Source organism: Chrysemys picta, chromosome 3 (assembly GCF_011386835.1).
Source record: "Chrysemys picta bellii isolate R12L10 chromosome 3, ASM1138683v2, whole genome shotgun sequence".
In the NCBI taxonomy this organism is placed as follows: domain Eukaryota; kingdom Metazoa; phylum Chordata; order Testudines; family Emydidae; genus Chrysemys; species Chrysemys picta.
Window position 1 is genome coordinate 148015138 of NC_088793.1, and position 18770 is coordinate 148033907.

Genomic DNA, 18770 nt, shown 5'->3' on the forward strand with positions numbered 1-18770 from the left:
GTGGGAAACTTGCACTCTAGAGCACTGTTCCACTTTCAGTGCTATTTGTGTCAGGCATTGTTGGAGGAACAGCCCGAGGGATTTACAACCTCTCCGGCAGAAGAGCCTTTCCTGCGGCTGGCAGGTTAACAGCTGGACTGCCATACATGCTGACAGCTGCCCCGTGAGTGGAATTGCTGCTCAGGGGAGCACCTTGCTGATTTACACTCATGGCAGGCAGCGAGGAATAGGGGACGCAGCCACTTAGCCTGGGGCTGGAGCCTGCAGCAACAGTGAATCATGGCAGAGGCTTGCAGGCAATTACCGTTCTGAATCAGAGGTGGGATTGCCCTTCCCTAGGTGTCCTGGAGGACATGGCATTGGCTTCAAGTGACAGAGGGGAGGGGGTGGGATCCTGACTGCTCTGCTCTTTGATGCTAGTTCATGAATGGAGCAGTGAGACCACAGTCAGTCTGGAGGGGAGGGTCATATTTCCATATCTTCCAGGCAGGGACAGCATGCTCTGTTCACGTTTCCTGGGACAGGAGGGCACGTGGCAACCCTGGAAAGGCAGGAAGTGGGCACCAACTCCCACTGCGGTAGCCAGAGGCTGCACAATATGGGAATTGGGCATCAGTCACACGGAGCATCATCCCGGCATGAAGCACAGACCTCTGACCCCTCTCGCCTGCCAGCTGAGAGGATTATCCCTAAGGAGTAACCTCTAAATGGGATCTATTGCCTCTCTGAGGATGGCAATCTGGGATTCATTCTTTAGCCAGTTAATTGCAGGAGCTAATCAACGCTCTGTTCAGCGGGCTGGCTTTCCCCTTTCTGCTGCAGGCTATTAACTTCTTCCCCTGTTCTCTCTCCCCCTCTTCCCCGGTTCCCCTGGGCACCTGGAGCAGCAGCGGCCGGTGAAGCAGTCCCTCAGTAAGTCCCTCTGCAGAGAATCCCACTGGAAATGCCTGCTCCTCTCCCTTCTCATGTACGGCTGCATGGGAGCTATGACCTGGTGCCATGTGACCAAGGTCACCCGGCTGACCTTTGACAGCGCCTACAAGGGCAAGTCCATGATGTATCACGATAGCCCCTGCTCCAATGGCTATGTTTACATCCCCCTGGCCTTCCTGGTGATGCTCTACGTGGTCTATCTGGTGGAGTGCTGGCACTGCTACACCCGCAACGAGCTGCAGTACAAGGTGGACGTGGAGAGCGTGCACGAGCGGGTGCAGAGAATGCAGCAGGCCACCCCGTGCATCTGGTGGAAAGCCATCAGCTACCACTATGTCCGGAGGACCCGGCAGGTCACCCGCTACCGCAATGGGGATGCCTACACCACCACCCAAGTGTATCACGAGAGGGTCAACACCCACGTGGCGGAGGCCGAGTTTGACTACTCCAACTGTGGGGTCAAGGACATCTCCAAAGACCTGATGGACCTGGAGAGCTACCCAGCCACTCGGCTCCGCTTCACCAAATGCTTCAGCTTTGCCAATGTGGAGTCCGAGAACTCCTACCTGACCCAGCGTGCCCGCTTCTTCACCGAGAACGAGGGGCTGGACGACTACATGGAGGCCAGGGAGGGGATGCACCTCAAGAACGTGGATTTCAAGGAATACATGGTGGCCTTTTCAGACCCAGACAACCTTCCCTGGTACGTGTCCCACTACGTCTTCTGGGTGGCTGCCCTGCTGACCCTGTCCTGGCCTCTGCGGGTGCTGAATGAGTACCGCACTTCCTACGTCCATTACCACGTGGAGAAGCTCTTTGGGTTTGACTTTGTGGCCGTAACACCAGCTGAGGAGCGCTCCTTCTGCAGGAGGATGCCCCGTGTCAACACGGTGGACAGCACTGAGCTGGAGTGGCACATCCGGTCCAACCAGCAGCTAGTGCCCAGCTACTCAGAGGCCGTCCTGATGGACTTGGTGGGGCTCTCCAGCTGCACCAGCTACTCCGCTTGCAGGTACGGGGGCTACCGGCAGAACTGCGAGCGGTGCCACAGGACTATAAGCAGCTCGTCCATCTTCTCCCGCAGCGCCCTGAGCATCTGCAACGGCAGCCCCAGGATCCCCTTCAGCAGCAGCCGCTTCTCGCTGGGCCGCCTCTATGGCTCCCGGCGCAGCTGCCTCTGGCAGAGCCGGAGTGGGAGCCTGAACGAGCAGAGCTGCCCAACCGAGCAAACCCGGCTCTCCAGCCAGGTCACAGTGCAGGAGGAGGACCCTCCTGCTTACCAGGACGCCCTCTACTTCCCCGTCCTTATTGTGCACCGCAACGAGGGCTGCCTCAACCACGACCACCGTCATCTCCATCGGAACGGGTCCTGCATGGAGACCTCACTGTGAGCGGAGGGCGGCAAGGATCTCCCTCTTGATCACCGTGTCTCCAGACACAGGGACTTGGGAAGTGGGGGGATAGCCAGGAAAATGAGGCACCAGTGCCCCACTCAGCATGTGGGATGGAGAGGTCACTGCCTCTTGGTCTCCAAGGATAGGCTCAGCAGCTGCTGCATTTGCCACATGGCTCCTTTGATGTCACGGAGGAGAGGGTGGCAGCAGGATGGGCGAGCAGCAGCGCCATCTGTGGCATGGCACAAAATGACAGACCGACGACCACATGCAGAAAATGGTAGAAAAGAAAGGACTGAAAGCGGGAGCTGGGTGCTGTAGTTCCACGCTCTGCCTCAAAAGGCCCTGGCTGGCTGGAATAGTGCTAAATGACAACTACTGCCCACCACCCTGCTGCACCCGTGACCTCCGCCCCTCTCCCCCAGCGCTGCAGACTTATTCTCCCGCAGAGGGGTCTCGCACGGGGCCAAGGGGAGCAAGGTCTGGCAGCACATTCCCTTTGGAGCAGCAATTAACTCCTCATGCGCCAAAGATCCTGGGGCACCCAGGCCCATAGAGCTGAAGGGCAGTTTAGAGGAAATGCTCAAGACCACAAGGCCAACTCTTTCCTCCTTTTGTTGAGACTGCGCTCCGACTGTTACACTGTCCTCAGCTGCTGGGATGGGCATTGCCACCAGATGGCTCTTTAGAAAGCCTCAGCACTCCAGGGCCAAGAATCGGCATCGCCTAGGTAAAGCTTAAAGCATTCCAAGTACTTTTCCATTTGGGGTTGCAAAGAGCAGGAAGCAACAGGGAATCTACTGAGGAAAGGCCAGACCCGGCATGAGAGCACAGTCACAGCATGAAGCCAGTAGGTCTGGCAGGAGAAGGCCCAGCCTGCAAAGCAAACCCAGGAGACCTTTGTGTGCTGGGAGTCTTCGGGAAGCCAAAGACACCCGATGGGGAAGGGGTGAGTTGGGCAGCTGGGGACCCCCAGGTCTTGAAGTGAGCAAGGTCTAGTCATAATTAATTCAGCCAAGCAAGGAGTCTGGCATCCAGGGAGGTTCTGTTAGGTTCAACTGCAGTTTACCTATGAATAATAGAAGAGCAGGTTGGCAGGTCTCGGGGAGAGTGAATATTACATGAAGTCAAGTTGGCTCCAGACTCCAGTCATTAATATGAAGGGAAGCTGGGTTTGGCACAGAGCTCTGAGGGCAAGGAGAGGCTAGAGATGGGTGGTGATGTAGAGAGGCCCAGAGTTTCTGCTGTCCATGCTGGTGAAGGGAAGGGCGGCTAACAATCTGAAACAATGCAACCCCTTTGGCCCATGTGGTTACAAAGCGGGCTCCTCTCAGCATGATCCTCAGCTCCTGCGCCCCACGCTCCTCTCCGAAGGGTTTCCACTGGCTCCTCAGGGGACTACCATAAATAGCCTGCCCAGCAATCTCTTTAGGGTGCCTCCCTCATAGCACAGCCCAATGGGCAGAATCCTCTGGCTGGCTGAAAGGTGAATGGACACAATCCCATTGAAAATACTCCGCAAAGGTCATGCTCCCAGGTTCCGTACAGAGTCTGCGAGCAGGTTTACCAGAGGTAAAAGAACCCACCAAGCCCTGAGGGCCTGAGCCAGTTCCCCGGGAGGAGCTAAACATCATCAATGGTGGCATGAATGCAGCTCCCTGCCCCGCTCTGGGCAGAAACAGAACCTTCAACTCAGGTGTCTGCAGCAGGAAAAACAACAGTTCACCTTTCAGGTGCCAGTCCTGCGATGGGATCCATGTGAGTCGCCCCATGCATCAACATAGAGCCCCATTGGTCAGTGAGGGTCCACCTATGCAATCCAATAGCAGGATCAGGGCCTAAATGGGTCACTTTCTTTAAACTTCTCCTTGAAACTAGTGCATGTGGGTGAGATCTCCTGCTCGGTTGGGCTTGTGGGTGAGGCCATTCAGGAGTCGATCCTACGTACTCATGCTCCTGCAAATGGTCCTTGTAGACATGAGCAGTCACTTGAAGTCAGTGGTTCTACTCGCCACGGGTCAGGGTGGCAGGATCAGGTCCTCAGAGAGCAGCAGCAGTGACCACACAAGGCATTTCTTCTACGCTAAAATACAGAGGGTGGTTAGAAATGAGGGGATCATTTTGGAACAAGCTCAAGGAAACCCCTGATGGCCCATTACCTGGCTGCAGTGAGTTGCTTTGTCCCACGGTCATGTCACACTAGGGTCTGAATGTAACCGTTTTTGTAACCCTGGAATGGACTGACCACGGTTGCCCCCCTTTCACCACTTCATATGCACATACCCAGAGGGATCGGAGTCTCAGCATGCTCCCAGTCCTGCAAACCCTTACTCATGTGAGGAGTCCTTACTCACTGGAAGCAATGAGGCTACTCGCATGAGGACGGATTTGCAGGATTGGGCCCATAAATACTTGGTGGGAGGAGGGAAAAAGGAAAAGTTATCAAGGCTGAACTGTATTTTTTGTAGAGATCTTTCAAAGTCTGTGCTAGGATGTGAGAAAGGGGTGATGAGATAATGCCTCTTAGGCCCACAAGATCTGGGCTGGCTCTGTCTGTATTGTCTTCTCCATTAGAACATCACCGCACCTCTTGAACTCATTATAGGCTCACCAGTTTTCCTAAGGCCCCTTTTCTAATCAGCCAGCTGGTCTGTGCTTGTTGAATGGCCAAGTTCTGGCCTTGGCCAGTGATCACCCCAGTCCCTGCTGTCCATCAGCCCCGTTGCAGTCCCATCATTCACCATGGCAGAGAACTGCATGGAGCAATTCCCACCCCTAGCCAGCAGCAAGCTTTGAACCCAAGCAGCAGCATAGTTCTCCACTGCTTGAGCTAAAGGACCAACTCCAGTAGCTGGCAGCAGCAGCAGGCAGGAAACATCTATCCCTCTGCAGGTCTGCTACGGAAAGGGGACAAGTAACACACTGAATCATGTGTTACATTGCATTTGGTTCAGCCAGACCTCCCCTGTCCATTTCGGCATGTAATGTGCTGTACTGTTTCACTGACTAGATCTCAGTGCCTGTACCACTTCCTGCATCCCCCGCCCCTCTCCTCAGTAATGCTGTTGTGTTGGTCACTTTCCAGAATCTGACCTACCTTTAGGGGATTTCTCTAATAAGAATTAATACTTCACTAACTTCTCCCCTTATTTCCAAGATAAAGATCTTTCCCCATGTTACTAACAGGACCTGAGACTGTTGGATCTGAAAGAATTTTAAACATCTCATTGACTTTCCCCCATCGCTGTTTATTCTCTGTTCTGCTATTACTCAATTAAATTAGGCTGGTCAGTTTCACCCTGAGTTTTCTAGTCAGTTTCACTTGTTCTCAGGTACTAAAACAAAGACTGTTTGAACTGAAACTTTTTAAAGCCTCATAGTTCCATTCAGATTTTGTCTTGTCAAACTCCCCTCCTCCCCCTACAAAACCTACATTTTGGGCTTAAATGGCATTTAAGAACTGGTAGGTTTAAATAACCAGGCCCTAGGCTATCCTCCTGCTCTTCTGTTTCCATTGTTGTCTGCACACTATGCAATGCTTCTGCCAAACGGACCTGGTGGAAGTGGCTACAGCTCCACTGGCTCCTCTTATACCAATTGAATTTGGCTGCCAGTGCCTCATTCTCCTCCCACTCAGGGCCCAGTGCAACTCCAGTTAATGTCAATGGAATAGCTCCTAGTGACGTTAATGGGAGATGATGGAATGTGCCCTTGTGCCTTGGTATCCCCACTGAAGTCAATGGAGTTAAAATGGGCTGTGACTGGGGCATGTGAAAGGGGACTCAGGCCCTCTTGTCCTTCTCCAGCTGTTCCATTTTAAAACTGCTCATGGCTTAGATTAGGCTACCCTTGCCATCTTTCTGTGCCCAGGTGCCTTAGATCCATGGATTTATCATAGGGGTCGGCAAGTCTTTCAGTTCCCTTGGGAACTGGGAAGCCCACAGAACAGGGGCAGGTTAGAAAGCTTTACTTGCCACATCCTTTATCGCCAGCAGCAAAACTCTACTGCCTAACACTCTGCCCATTAGCTTTGTCCAGTTCTGTTCACACTAAGATTCTTTTCCCCTGGGTTCAGGTTCATCTTGGTCCTTAGGGCTGGTCTACACTGGGGTGGGGGGATCGATCTAAGATACGCAACTTCAGCTACGAGAATAGCGTAGCTGAAGTCGACATATCTTAGATCGACTTACCTCCTGTCCTCATGGCGTGGGATCGATGGCTGCGGCTCCCCCGTTGACTCTGCTTCTGCCTCTCACGCTGGTGGAGTTCTCGAGTCGACGGGGAGCGCATTTGGGGATCGATTTATTGTGTCTAGATGAGACGCGATAAATCGATCCCCGATAGATTGATTGCTACCTGCCGATCCGGCGGGTAGTGAAGACGTACCCTTAGATAGCTCCATTTTCACCCACACCACCCTCAAAGACTCATTGTGGAGATTGTCCTACCAGCCAGCAAGACTAGGCTTCTTCTGGACGCTGCTGCTGACTTGGTCAGAGGGGCTCTGCAGAGTGAGGGGAACCACCCACTCCCCCAGCACTTGGGACTGAACTAACTTCCCCACTCCCAACCAAGTTCATGTTTCAAACACAGCTTCCCCATGTGGCACCATTAGGCTCGCTAATGCTGCTGGGAGAAGTTTTGCCTGGAATTCTCCACCACCCAAGCCTGGGCCAAGATTGTCCAAGATTGCTTGAAGCCCCTCCAAGCTCTCACCCCGCCTACCCCTCTGTGGACTGAGATGTTGCCTCTACAATGTCCCGAGCCCCTGCTAGCCCCAGGGAGAGAAAAAGTGGGTTCAGTAATCAAACCCAGGCCTCCCACAGAGCAGCACTTGTACTGGAACCACTAAGCCACCGCTGATTTGGGAGCACCTTTAAGAACAACATGACATCTCATAGGCCAGCCCCCACTTCTCCTTCAGCAATAGGGAGCAAAGCTGCCCCCTGGAGTCTGATCTCCCGCCATGAACTCCTCACCCAGTTCTGATCCCCACTTTGAGAGGAAGGCAATTAATAGCCCTAGCTCCCCTTTCCCTGAGCCACCCTTTACCTAACGGTGTTGGCAGCGCACAGCGGGGCCAGGTGCTAGGATACATGGGGAAAGCTCGTGCCATAGACGGGAGGTTAAGCACGAGGCATCTCTATCTGATGAGGAAAGGGCAGACTTGGCCTGCGTCTGTGCGTGACCGCACACAACAAAGGCTCTGACCAGCCCGGCTCTGCAGCCCAGCTGCCTCCTCCCTGCTCTCCTGACGCTAGCCCTTTAATAAATCCAGCTGTCCACTTGAGTTAAGATTCTCCTCCCCCATCAGATAAGAGATTCTCACCATGTAGCGGAGGAGTCCCCTGGGCTGAGGGGAGGAAATGCTGAGATCAGTGGCCAATTAATCCCTTTCAAATCCAGCAGCTTCTCCAACACACTGCCTTTTTTCTAAGCGCTGCCCTAAGGCAGATGGCAGCATGCAGGGCCAGCGCTCTGGGGTATCTGCCTATCACCCCTGCATCCTTCCTGTGTCCCTTTGCGCTTGCTGAGATTCTGCTGAGAGGATGATGACGGGAGCAGTGCAGCTGCCAGCCTAAGCACTGGTACACACTAGAAAGTACCTTGACGGGAACAGTCACCCAGCCCGGGTCCCTAGGGGGCTGAATCAGAGCAGCTCCATTTGTATGGGACTGTGTCTCATCTGACTTTCCTGGACCCCAACGAGAAGGCTATGTGGGGGAGAGGGGCTCCATCCTCCTCTCCGGCTCCCTCCTCCCCCAGTCCTGAGTTACAATGGAGTCCGGCAGGTGCCTTGCCTGAGAGCATGAGCAGGGGCTAGGATAAGCCCTTCCAGCCCAAGCATTTCCCTCCCTGGGGCAGGACAAGCCACGGTCATGAAGGGACACCTGGCTGCCAACTCTAACAGCATAGTGGATGTGCCGCATCCGGGCATGGTGCACAGCCAAGGGGGCTGGGGGGAGCAGGGATGAAGGCAGGAGATGGCCTGGGCTGAGGATGAGAAACCTAGAGAGGATGGGCTTGAACCAGGGACTCACAGATGTTTTCCCCTCCCTCTTTCCCTTTTGACAGGCCATTTAGTCCAGCCATTCACCTGGGGCCTCAGCCCAGAGTTCAGTGCACCACCCTTACCCCCCTCCTCCATATTCCTATCCCAGGGGACTGGGGGGAGAGAATAGCAGCATCCAGAACTGGTGCATGTCTTTATGAAGGAGTGAGGGGGCTAGTAGACGTATTTATCCTGTTAAATGGGAGGAGCGAGGAACCTACCATGTGTCCAGTCAAGCTCACATGAATGGGGAGATGTTTTAATTCTCCAAGGGACACAAGTTATTTACACTGTCAGCACAAAGAACCAATCCTCCAGTCTGTGTGGCAGTAACCACCACTTGCATTTCATCCCGTCCCGGTTGGGATGGGACCCAGGGACCCCCATGTGGCTATAGGCTTAGCAGCACTGTCTGAACTGGCCAGGTATCCATTCTCCCTGCAGTCTAGTGTCTGATCTCAGCTATGTCTGTGCTGGTGATGGTGATTCCTTTGGCAGCTCATTCGATTGCCCGTCTGCTCATCTCATGGTAGCATGTTGCCTGATATCTAACTTGAATTCTCCCTGCTGTATCTTAATCCTGTTACTTCTCCTCCATTGACTAATGAGAGTAATTGGCCCTGTTTCTCTCTGGAACATCCCTCTCTGTATGAGCAGACCTGTACCCTCTCTCTTCAGCCTTCTCTTCTCCAGAGCCCAAGTGCCCACTTTCTTCCAGGATCTTATTACACAGACCATGTGCTTGCTGGACTGTGCAACCTTTTCCTGTCCAAAGATTCCTTCCTTGTATCCTACTTGTATCCAGCCCTGAAGAAAGCCAGCCCGGGAGAGGGGAAAGGGGCAAAGCAAGGAGGGGCCATTATCCTGCAAGCTGAGGCTCATCTCAGGGCTGATTTTCCCTCTCCTAACAGCTCAGCAGATCTCTGCAGAGTGATTTTGCTCTCCGTGTCGTAGGTGCCTGGCGCTGTTCTCCCTATATGTGTGGAGAGCAGAGTGGCCCCACCCCTACGGCCCAGATCAGAACATATCCCTTAGTGAAGGTAGGAGTACGCTGGAGCTGGGTTGCAAACAGGGCTGCCTGGGGGGGGGGGCATGAAAATAAGGCCCCGCAGGGGCCCCCACAAGAATATAGTATTCTATAGTATTGCAACTTTTTTTTATGGAAGGGGCCCCTGAAATTGCTTTGCCCCAGGCCCCCTGAATCCTCTGGGCGGTCCTGGATGCAAAGTGAGGGGGAAGGACAGGGTAAACTTTTTTCATCCCTGTCCCACCCATTGCAGTCTCCCATATACTGGGGTTTGTTCTCAGCACAATGCTTGACAGAGCAGGCTTTTGCCCACGGAACACGCTGCTTGAAACGGGACAGCAGCCAGGCCCTTCTCTTCCCAGCACGTGGAGCAGCTAATACAGCTTTCAAAGAGAGTAAGGTTAAATAATACTCTTGAGCTACTTTGCGTTTCCTGTTGCTGCCAACATACTTGCCGTGCAAGAACCTGTCAAGTAGTGTAGGCCCCAAGGCACGCGCGTGTGTGTGTGCGTGTGTATGTGTGTGTTTCAGCCAACCCTAATCTGAATAGACATATTGCCATAATTTTAGCCATGATCATTTTTCCTTTTGAATCTTCCCCAACAGCGCTGGGTTCCCAACCGTTTTGCTAGTGCAGTGCAAGGAAGTGAAACTGACCAGCCTCGTGTCATTGCCTGCAATGCAACATGTCAAACAAACAGTACTGATGAGGACAGCAGGTGAATTTTCATAATGTTCTTTCAGATTTAACATTAGCAGGCACTGTTAATAAGGCAGGGAGAGGAAACCCCTCTGTATAGCCAACCCCAAGCATTCAAATATGAATCAGCCCCCCCAGATGCATAGCCTGGCTTAAAAAGGATAGGATTTTTAAAAATAAATACATTTGGGGTTCTTTTTATCTGCCTTTAGGTCTTTGAGCCTTTACAAGTCACATTTTCAAGCTCTTCTCCCCAACCACAAGGACTTAGAACTTCCTTTTTTCTTTAAATGAAAGCGGAGACCCTCACCATATAATGTGACTCCCAAGAGCTGGAGCTTGATGAAGAACACCAACAATCACGGGAGTTGACAACACTGCTTTTAAGACCTGATTCTTGACAATCCAGGGCAGTGCTGATGGCCAGCAAATTTTCACTATGGAAAATGTAGAGGCTACTGTTTGCTTGACTTTTTTTTAAAAAACCTCTTTAAAAATACTCACAATCCAGAGAAATAGCCCTTTGCTGCCCTTTGTTTCCCAAAGAATTAGTTAACTTTTCTCATCTTTTCCCTGTGTTCTGATTAGGCTGAAGTAGCAATTGAGGGCACAGGTGATTTTCTCTACTCACTACCTGGGAAGCAGGCGGGGGAAGGGTACTGCATATGCTCAGTGGTGACACTGTTTACGAAGAGCAAGATGGCTGACACTGCGCATGTGAGTGGCCTTTACATGCAGGCCCCCATTCTGCAACTGGCTCTACAGGAGTGGTCCTCTGCACCTACGCAGAGTCCACTAGGGGCCTGCCTGTGGGGATTCAACTGTAAGATTGGGGCCTTAATCTTTAAGACGACAAAAAGGGTGAAAAGCCAAGTAGCACCTGGTTTCAGGGGCACTAACAGTATAATATCGCCCCTATGATTTAAATATTACTCCAGGGGTGAAATAACATCCTTAGCCTTTTGTTCCAGCCATTCTGATTACAACCCTGGTAATTTCTGTTTAATTATCACACAAGTGATACTTTACAGCTGTCAAGTTTAAAACCCAGGCAGTGGAGCTGATACTGTCCTGCAGTATGCAGTGAGAAGTGCCGTATGTGTGGTGGAGATCTGAACTATTACTGCACCAGCCAGAATTCATATTACCAAACCATGGGCTGCCATAGAGCTCCATACAGAATGAATGCTTTTAAAACAATTAAATTAGTCTTTGTTGAAGAAAATAAAATATATGGCTACTTGGTTCCATGCTAGCCAATAAATGGCCTGTGGTTTAAACATCAGGCCAGTTGTATATTCCAACTGAAATGCGCATGTTGGCACAGAGTTCACATAGCTTGGCGGTGTGATATGTTGGGTCATATACAATTTGGGTTGTTTTTTTCTCCTTCCCCTTGTGCTAACTTGAATGGATATAATCGGCATTTTGGAAAGAAGGGAAAGGGGTATAGCCAAGGTGCAGGTAGAAATTAAGGGGCTGTGTTGAAGCCAGTGGAGCTTCACAAGGGTGAATATGGCTCATCTTCTCCACTTGCCCTTGAATCCAGACTAATCAATCCCTTGCAATATTTATTTTATGACTGGAATTAACATTGGGATTTTGGTGAATAAATCACCTTCCAGAATCTACCTGGTCTTCAGCAATGGGCTTGTGAGATCCAGGTACCCCTGAGGCCAACCTGTTGTCAGGAGGTTCTGCTCTCCTCCCTCCGTCATGGAACCTAGAGTTACACTTTGAAGGGGAATGTTATGCCCAAGGATTTGATCTCGTCAGCTGCATTGAAACAAACAAATTGACCACTGCCACGTAGGGCCAGGAGCCTTCTTCTTCCAAACATCAACTCTTCCCAGCCAGGACATGGCATTTTCCACAGCCTTCCTGCCTACAAGTTCCAAGGTCTAAACTAAACTTGGAAGAAGCCTCACGTACTTCCCCTTCTTGTTCTTTCCATGCCTGGTCTGTCTTGGGGGCAGTGTCTTTATGAAGTCCAAGGAGATCATCTTCCTGCAATCCACAGCCAGTCTCTACCAGCAGGTACATCACCCACCTATGCAACACTTTCAGAAACTGGTGAGGCTTCAGGAGTCCATACCAATGTGCAGTATGTGCTTCTGGCACCGGTGACAAGCACAACGGCCTTTGGAAACCAATTGGTTGTTGGTGGTGGTGTTTTGTTTTTTTAATACTTAAGACTTTTAATGGGGAAAATGAAACTTTATGGGAACACATGTGCCCTTCCGGAAACATCGCCAGTTCTTGGAACTTTGGGGATTTTGTAGATCACCCACTGTGATTAGACTTTAGTGGACTTTGCAGAGCAAACACACACACACACACACACGATCGCTCACTCTCCATCAGTGCAAGCAGCTTCTGCAATCTTAACTATTCACTTAGTGAAAGAAACACAACATCGCTACAATGTGTCAAGATGATTTAGTATTTGTATCAGTCACACGATTCTAGTGTCCATTAGCTGCACTGTCAGCTGACATCTAATGAGTTCTGACTTTGGATGGCAGCCCTTGAAGCAATCAGGGTGAAAAGGATTCAAAACACAGGCCTGAGAATACAAACAAGTCTCCAGAAGCAGGAGCGGATGCAGGAGAGCAGGTGATAACAGATGGATTCTTCCTGTTCAAGTTAGGGAGAGATTTTTTTGATCAGATTTTTCTTCTGGGGAACAATTGGCCCTGAGTGATGAGATTGTGTGTGGGGAGGTGGAGGTGGGAGAATGACGTAATAGATTCTGGGCAAGTCTACGCTACAGCGCTACATAGACACAGCTGCACTGATGCAGCTGAGCTGCTGTAGCGCATCCGGTGTAGATGCACTATGCTGACGGGAGAGCGCTCTCCCATCGGCATAATTACTGCACCGCGGTGAGAAGCGTAAGCTATGTCAGCGGGAGAGCATCTCCCACCGACAGCTCCAGTGCGGACAGCGCAAAACTTGTGTCGCCTGTGGGAGCGGGGGCTTTTTCCACACCCCTGAGCAATGTAAATTAGATCGACTTAACTGGTAGCGTAGACCTGCCCTCTGAGAGAGACATGACGAGATAACATCTTTTATTGGATCAACTTCTGTTGGGGAAAGAGGCAAACTTTCAAGAAGAGCTCTGTGGAACTCAAAAGCTCGTCTCTTTCCCCAACAGAACTTGGTCCAATAAAAGATATTACCTCACCCACCTTGTCTCTCTGATATCCTGGGACCAACACAGTTACAACAGCACTGCCAACTAATGTATTCTACAATTCTGTCAATACACTGTAGAGCTGGTTGAAAACAAAATATCCCAATAAAATGCGTTACAGGAATTTCTCAAAAGTTATTCCTGTTTATTTTGAAGAAGAAGAAGAAGAAGAAGAAAAAAGAGCTAGAGAAAAAAAAAACCTGAACAATTTTTGGTGAAAGGTTTTTTTCCCCTTTTTCCTTTTATGCTTAAAAATTGAATTTTTGATGAAAAATGTATTCAAACCCCTCACAATTTGAAAAATGGCAACCAGTTCCCCTAAATAGTCGGGCTCAAGGAAAAGAGAACAAAACAGAAGGGGAAAATAGAGAAGGATAAAGTTGCAATATCGATAGCATTCTAGATGGGTCGGGTGATCCAGAATAGATGCAGGTGTCTGAAATTCTCCTCTGCAGTCATCCAGGATCTGAAACGGTCACAGACGTGTTCCATCAAAACAAACTGGCCTGGTGCATACGCACAGCTAGCGGGGTGGAGGCCTGCACAGAAATTTAAGTTGTGGTTTTAGCTCAGACTAACCCATTATTTCCTGCAGCAGTTCAGTAAATGACAAAATGGTGCCTGTTTCTTGGGAAAGGAAGCTGACCCCTGGCCTTGTTTGTGTGGAGGTGGCTGTGGAGTTCCACATTTGCTGCAGTGAGTGTATGAGCAATGAAGGGCAGGGATAGAAAGATGGTGCCAATTATATGGTGAGAAGTGTTTTAGAGCATCCTAGTCCCCATGTCTGACTAGAATTGGAGAGCCATTGAATCCTTCCCCCAATCTGATACCAGGCATAACTCCATCCAGTCTCACCTCCCCAACCATAATCCCACTGATATGACCAAAGCCTGTCACCATCTCACCTGCTCCCTTGATCCCCTGGCTCAAGATGGAGTACTGGGATTTGGAGTGGCCTCAATCTGCACCTATGTTACGGCAGCCACCGGCCATGCTGTCAACTTCCATTGGCCACATTTTCCCCCCTGAGGGCTGCACAAACCTTGAATTAATCTGTCGTCTCTGGGGACACCCACAAACCCACTTCTGTGCTCTGTGACGTGACTTGGACCCATGAGGGAACACTTTCATTCTCTAAATCACTGCAGCACAGCCATCATTCCTTAGGTCATGCTGGTTGCTACACTCACAAAAAAGCCTTCCCCACGGCTTCCTTCACCCCTTAATCGCATATAGGTAGGTATGTCAGAGATTCAAGAAGGTACGGTCCCAAAAGATCATGACACCAGAGCGTAAAAAGGCCGGCCATTTTGGTTTTCCTGACCTCCAGGACTCAGCAGCTGAGAGATACACGCTTTCCCTGAGCAGAGGGGCCAGCTAAATGAGGCAGAGGAGCTCCAAGCACGGCGCTGTAGGCACGAGGGACCAAAAGGCACGATCACCATAACAAATATTGTACCCAGAGACGCATTTCTACAGGGCCCTTTATAAACACAGGACCCAGTCCTGCTGCTGCTGAGGTTGAAGGACGCTTTGCCATTGCCTTCAGAATGCGCAGTATCCAACTCGCAGAGGAAGCTCTCTGCCCTGAGGCACTTCCAGGCTGGACAGGGTCAGATAAAAGCTGACTGGGCAGGGCGAGAACACAGTGAGAACTCAGCACGGAGCTTTTTAAGTGGGAGTGGTGAGCATGCTGTAGTCCCTTTGCTTGGCATCTGTGGGCCTTGGGGAAGTGGTGGCTTTTTGGAGGGCTGGCGGTTGGCTGAAGAGAGGGAAGGAGCCTGAGGCCCTGGGGTAGGGAGGCTGTTACAGGACAGAAGATGGCATGGGAGAAGACAGGAGTGGAAGAAGGAATCAAAGGGAGTGGCAAGGTAGAGCGAAAGGCGTGCCATGGACATTCTGAAAGGAGAAGTCTCCTTGGCTAAGGAGACAGCTGTGTGAGTAACGCCTGGTGTAACTGCAAGGCCTGAGACGCCTTAACTTATCAGAGCAATACCATTGGGCTGAGAGCACCAGCCTGGGAGGCACTCTCCAAGAAACAGATGAGTATTAACCACAAGGGATAATGTAGCCAGAGGCCCAGATGTATAATTGTCACTAACAACTAAATTGCCTTGCGTCTCTAGAGAGGCTATTAATCCAGGTCAGGAGCGGTGTTGGGTGTTGGCAGGGATCTGGCAGCACTTGCTTTCTGAGGCCTGGCTAATGGGAATAAAGCTCGTCACTCTCTAGCTATGCTCTCAGCCTAATGTAACCATTTGCAGACAGCGTCTCTACATTACCTCACACCTCTCCTGCTCCCTACAACCCGCCCCACATAGGACACAAGTGAAATGAGTTTAGACGGTTTTGTTCTTACTCCACTGTGGACAAAAGTGCTGTTCTGCAGCGAGCCAAGAGTCAAAGTATTGCAGATCGAGAGTGAGATACACGAGCAGAGCTGTGTGGGCCCCCAGACGGAACGAGAGAGAGAGTGTGTGTGTTTGCAGGTGCAGACTGAGGACAATTAGCAGAGCTGTGTGGAGAGCCCAGGAATGGAGTAGCAAGGGGAGCTACCTGGCTGAGGGGGATTAGCAGGGCTAGGTGGGAGGAATCTTGCCAACACTACCCAGGGTTCCAACCAGCACTCTGTGTCCCTCATTTTATGAGCATCACATTCATTCACTAATTAGTTTTTTAAAAAACCCTAACGGGGTTTCAGGCTATTCTGAGACTGGGCATGCAAGGCTCTGCCCAGTCCCTCAGACCTTTTCAGGTGCCATAGAAATGACTGGCTGTGCTCTGCTGTCTCAGGGTGACACACAAACCCACCAGGACTCATCTTCCTCCCCTGCCTCCAAATTGCCATTCTCCAGCACCTGTGGGTGGCTGGCTGGCTGAACGCACAAAAGGCAGACTAAGCAGCAGCAGAAATGCTGCCCCACCCTGGCGGTGAATAGAGGAAGCTCAGCGTGGGCAGTGCCAACCTAATGCAGGCCAAACGAAGGGGCTGAATGAAGTAAGGAGCTCTGTGCATACCCGCCCTCCCCCATTTCCTAGCTAGTGCTGGAAATTAACTAGCCCATTTCATGAGACATTGCTGATCTGACACCAAGAAGTTACACCACTGTTGCTCAGAGCAGAAGCTGTGTGATTTGGGCAGCCAGCCACAGAGATACGTCCCTTCCACCGTATGCGTTCAAATCAGAAGAGCAGAAGCCCAGCTTGCCATCTGCTGCTCTAAGGAACCAGCTTTTCGCCCCATCCAGCTCAAGCAGAGACGCTTACTTGCACACACAAAGCAAAAGCTCTAGTGTCGGTCCCAAGAGATCAAAACTTTAGGAGCCACTTTTTATCCACCCCTCCCTCCGCGCACACACAAAGAAATGCTGTCTCATTTGATTGGCTCTCCCTGCTTTTGCCCCTTCATGCTGCTGGATAGGGCACATACGGCATTTGGGGGTCCTCAACATACAGCCAAGTGGAGCAGAAACGGCTTTCAGACTTAGGAGCTGAAGGTCATTCCTCCCTAGCTTTGCAAGGAGGTCTCAGCGTTGACCTACACCTTCAATGCCCCATGGGACTGTTGGCCTCCCATAGCACTAGGTGAACTATTGCTAATGAATTATTCCATTAATTTGCCCTTATTTCTGTTGCCGATTGTCCCTGGCCAGTCTTGGATTTTTACTAAATAGTTTGTTATTTGAAATTGTTCAACGATGTGTCTACTAACACGTGATTCACTTCTGCGGATCCATGTTTGGCGGGGGGGGGGGAGGGAGGAGGAAGAAGAGAGGCAGGTCACCCAAGTCACATGGTTTCATTTCTGTGCCAGAGGACGGAAGTCCAAGAGATTTCAAGATGGCTGCCTGAACAGACATTCCCCTGAGTCTTGGCACAGGTATGCATTTGTAAGATAGCTGCAATACTTCAGCTGCTTGCAAACTTTCCGCTGTTTAGAGGAAGAAGGTTGTGAATGCCCTGGAAGGCAATTTAATACAATTTTTATTGTAACAAATATTCACAACCTCTTTTTTTACCAAGTTTACCCAGTTTTAACCACCTCTCAGGGCAGATGCTGCCAAACAAACCTACTATTCTTTGTGCATTTGCTGGAGTGTGGTTTATGGTACATTTTGGGAACACAACCACTTCCTACGTTGAACTTGTTTTCGATGCATCACGCTGCTCTCCAGGAAGTGGGCTGCATTTGTAATTTACACAGAATTGTTCTTGGGACAAATCTTACCCTTTTGTAACTGTTCCATCCACATTGATGGGAGTTGCACCTGCCGTGTGTGGCTGAATCTGGTCCTTGGGCTTTTGCAAGGTTACTAAACAAAATCTCATCTACTTCAGCTGTGTGACTTCTTTAAGAAAATATTTTGTAAATTTAAAAACACCCACCTCAACATAAAGTGCTTAGGGGTAGGTAAGGAGTAGCTGATGTTCTGGAGAGGTCTTGAAAGAATCTTATAGCTGCTGTGGTTGGCTTCTCTTATGTTCACGATAGCCCCTGCAGTATACCAGAATGTTCATGTGTAGCTTGGAAGGGAGTAAATACTGTATGTTGATTTGCAAGGGCTCTAGGGTAGTGCTGTTGACACACCTTTAAGGTGGCCGTTGCTGCCAGTGATAACCTCACACCGTATCCTTTCTGATCTATAAGGCCAGACCATCAAGCAGTTAAAGACCCATTGGCCTGGGGACCGCAGGCAGCAGAGCCATGGGCGTTTGTATCCGTTGTGTGGAGCGAGGCACCGGCGGGGATCTGTCTAACAAACTCTTTAGTGAGCATTGGGAACAGTTTTTACTTTTAAATATGTCAATATGATCTAGCTCTGTCTCTCTCTCTATGTACAAACAGTATATCACAATGTTGCCTTTTCTGTTGGAAATATCAAAGTACAAAGATTGTAAACCAAATCGGTGTAATAAAAGTTCCAGATGATTCACTGACTCCGGCCTTAGCTGTGGGTTTGTGCGTGTCAGAGACTCTGTAATGTTATTCACTGGTAGTGAACATAGGACTAGTAGGATGAGGCCAGACCCCCCTGTACACAGAGGTAAAAGGACATTATCCTGTGAGGCCTGTCATGGCTCAGCGTTCTTGCAGGAGGGATCAAAGGACCTGGGGAGTCAATCAAGTGGCCCCTTTCCTATCACCCTCCTCAGGTGGCCAATAGACTGGCCCCAACAAGTATTTTCCCCTCCAGGAGACAGAGCCCTACCCACCTTTCAGGAGCGCCGCCAGCTTTTCTGCCGGCCTAGCTGGTGGAAGGTCCCGCCGCCAAAATACCGCCGCGGTTGCTGCCCCCCAAATTGTAGTGCCCTAGGCGACCACCTAGGTCACCTAATGGGTTGCGCTGGCCCTGGTGCCTCTTACTCTTATGCCCCCACTCCTTCGCTTCCCTTCCTTCCAGTTGTGATAGGTGGGGAGCCCTCCCTCTGAATGCAGGGGAACCAGCTCTGTTTCAGCAAGACAGCTT

General features: G+C 50.7%; 1 protein-coding gene across 4 annotated transcripts in view; it reads left to right on the forward strand.

Moving 5' to 3' along the window:
* The window catches only part of TMEM151B (transmembrane protein 151B), a 32047-nt gene extending 13807 nt beyond the window's left edge, over positions 1–18240 (forward strand). Inside the window, exons 2-3 of one of the 4 annotated variants that reach the window (XR_010599824.1) lie at positions 888–17182; positions 17951–18240. Coding sequence is in view for 1 of the 4 variants with exons in the window: in XM_005296345.4 (XP_005296402.2) it covers positions 888–2324 (1437 nt within the window). In the remaining 3 variants the exon portion in view is untranslated. Of the gene's footprint in view, positions 1–887 lie in introns of all 4 variants that reach the window. The other 3 variants (XR_006174037.2, XR_006174039.2, XM_005296345.4) reach the window with 3 other exon arrangements.
* The last annotated feature ends 530 nt before the right edge of the window (positions 18241–18770 follow it).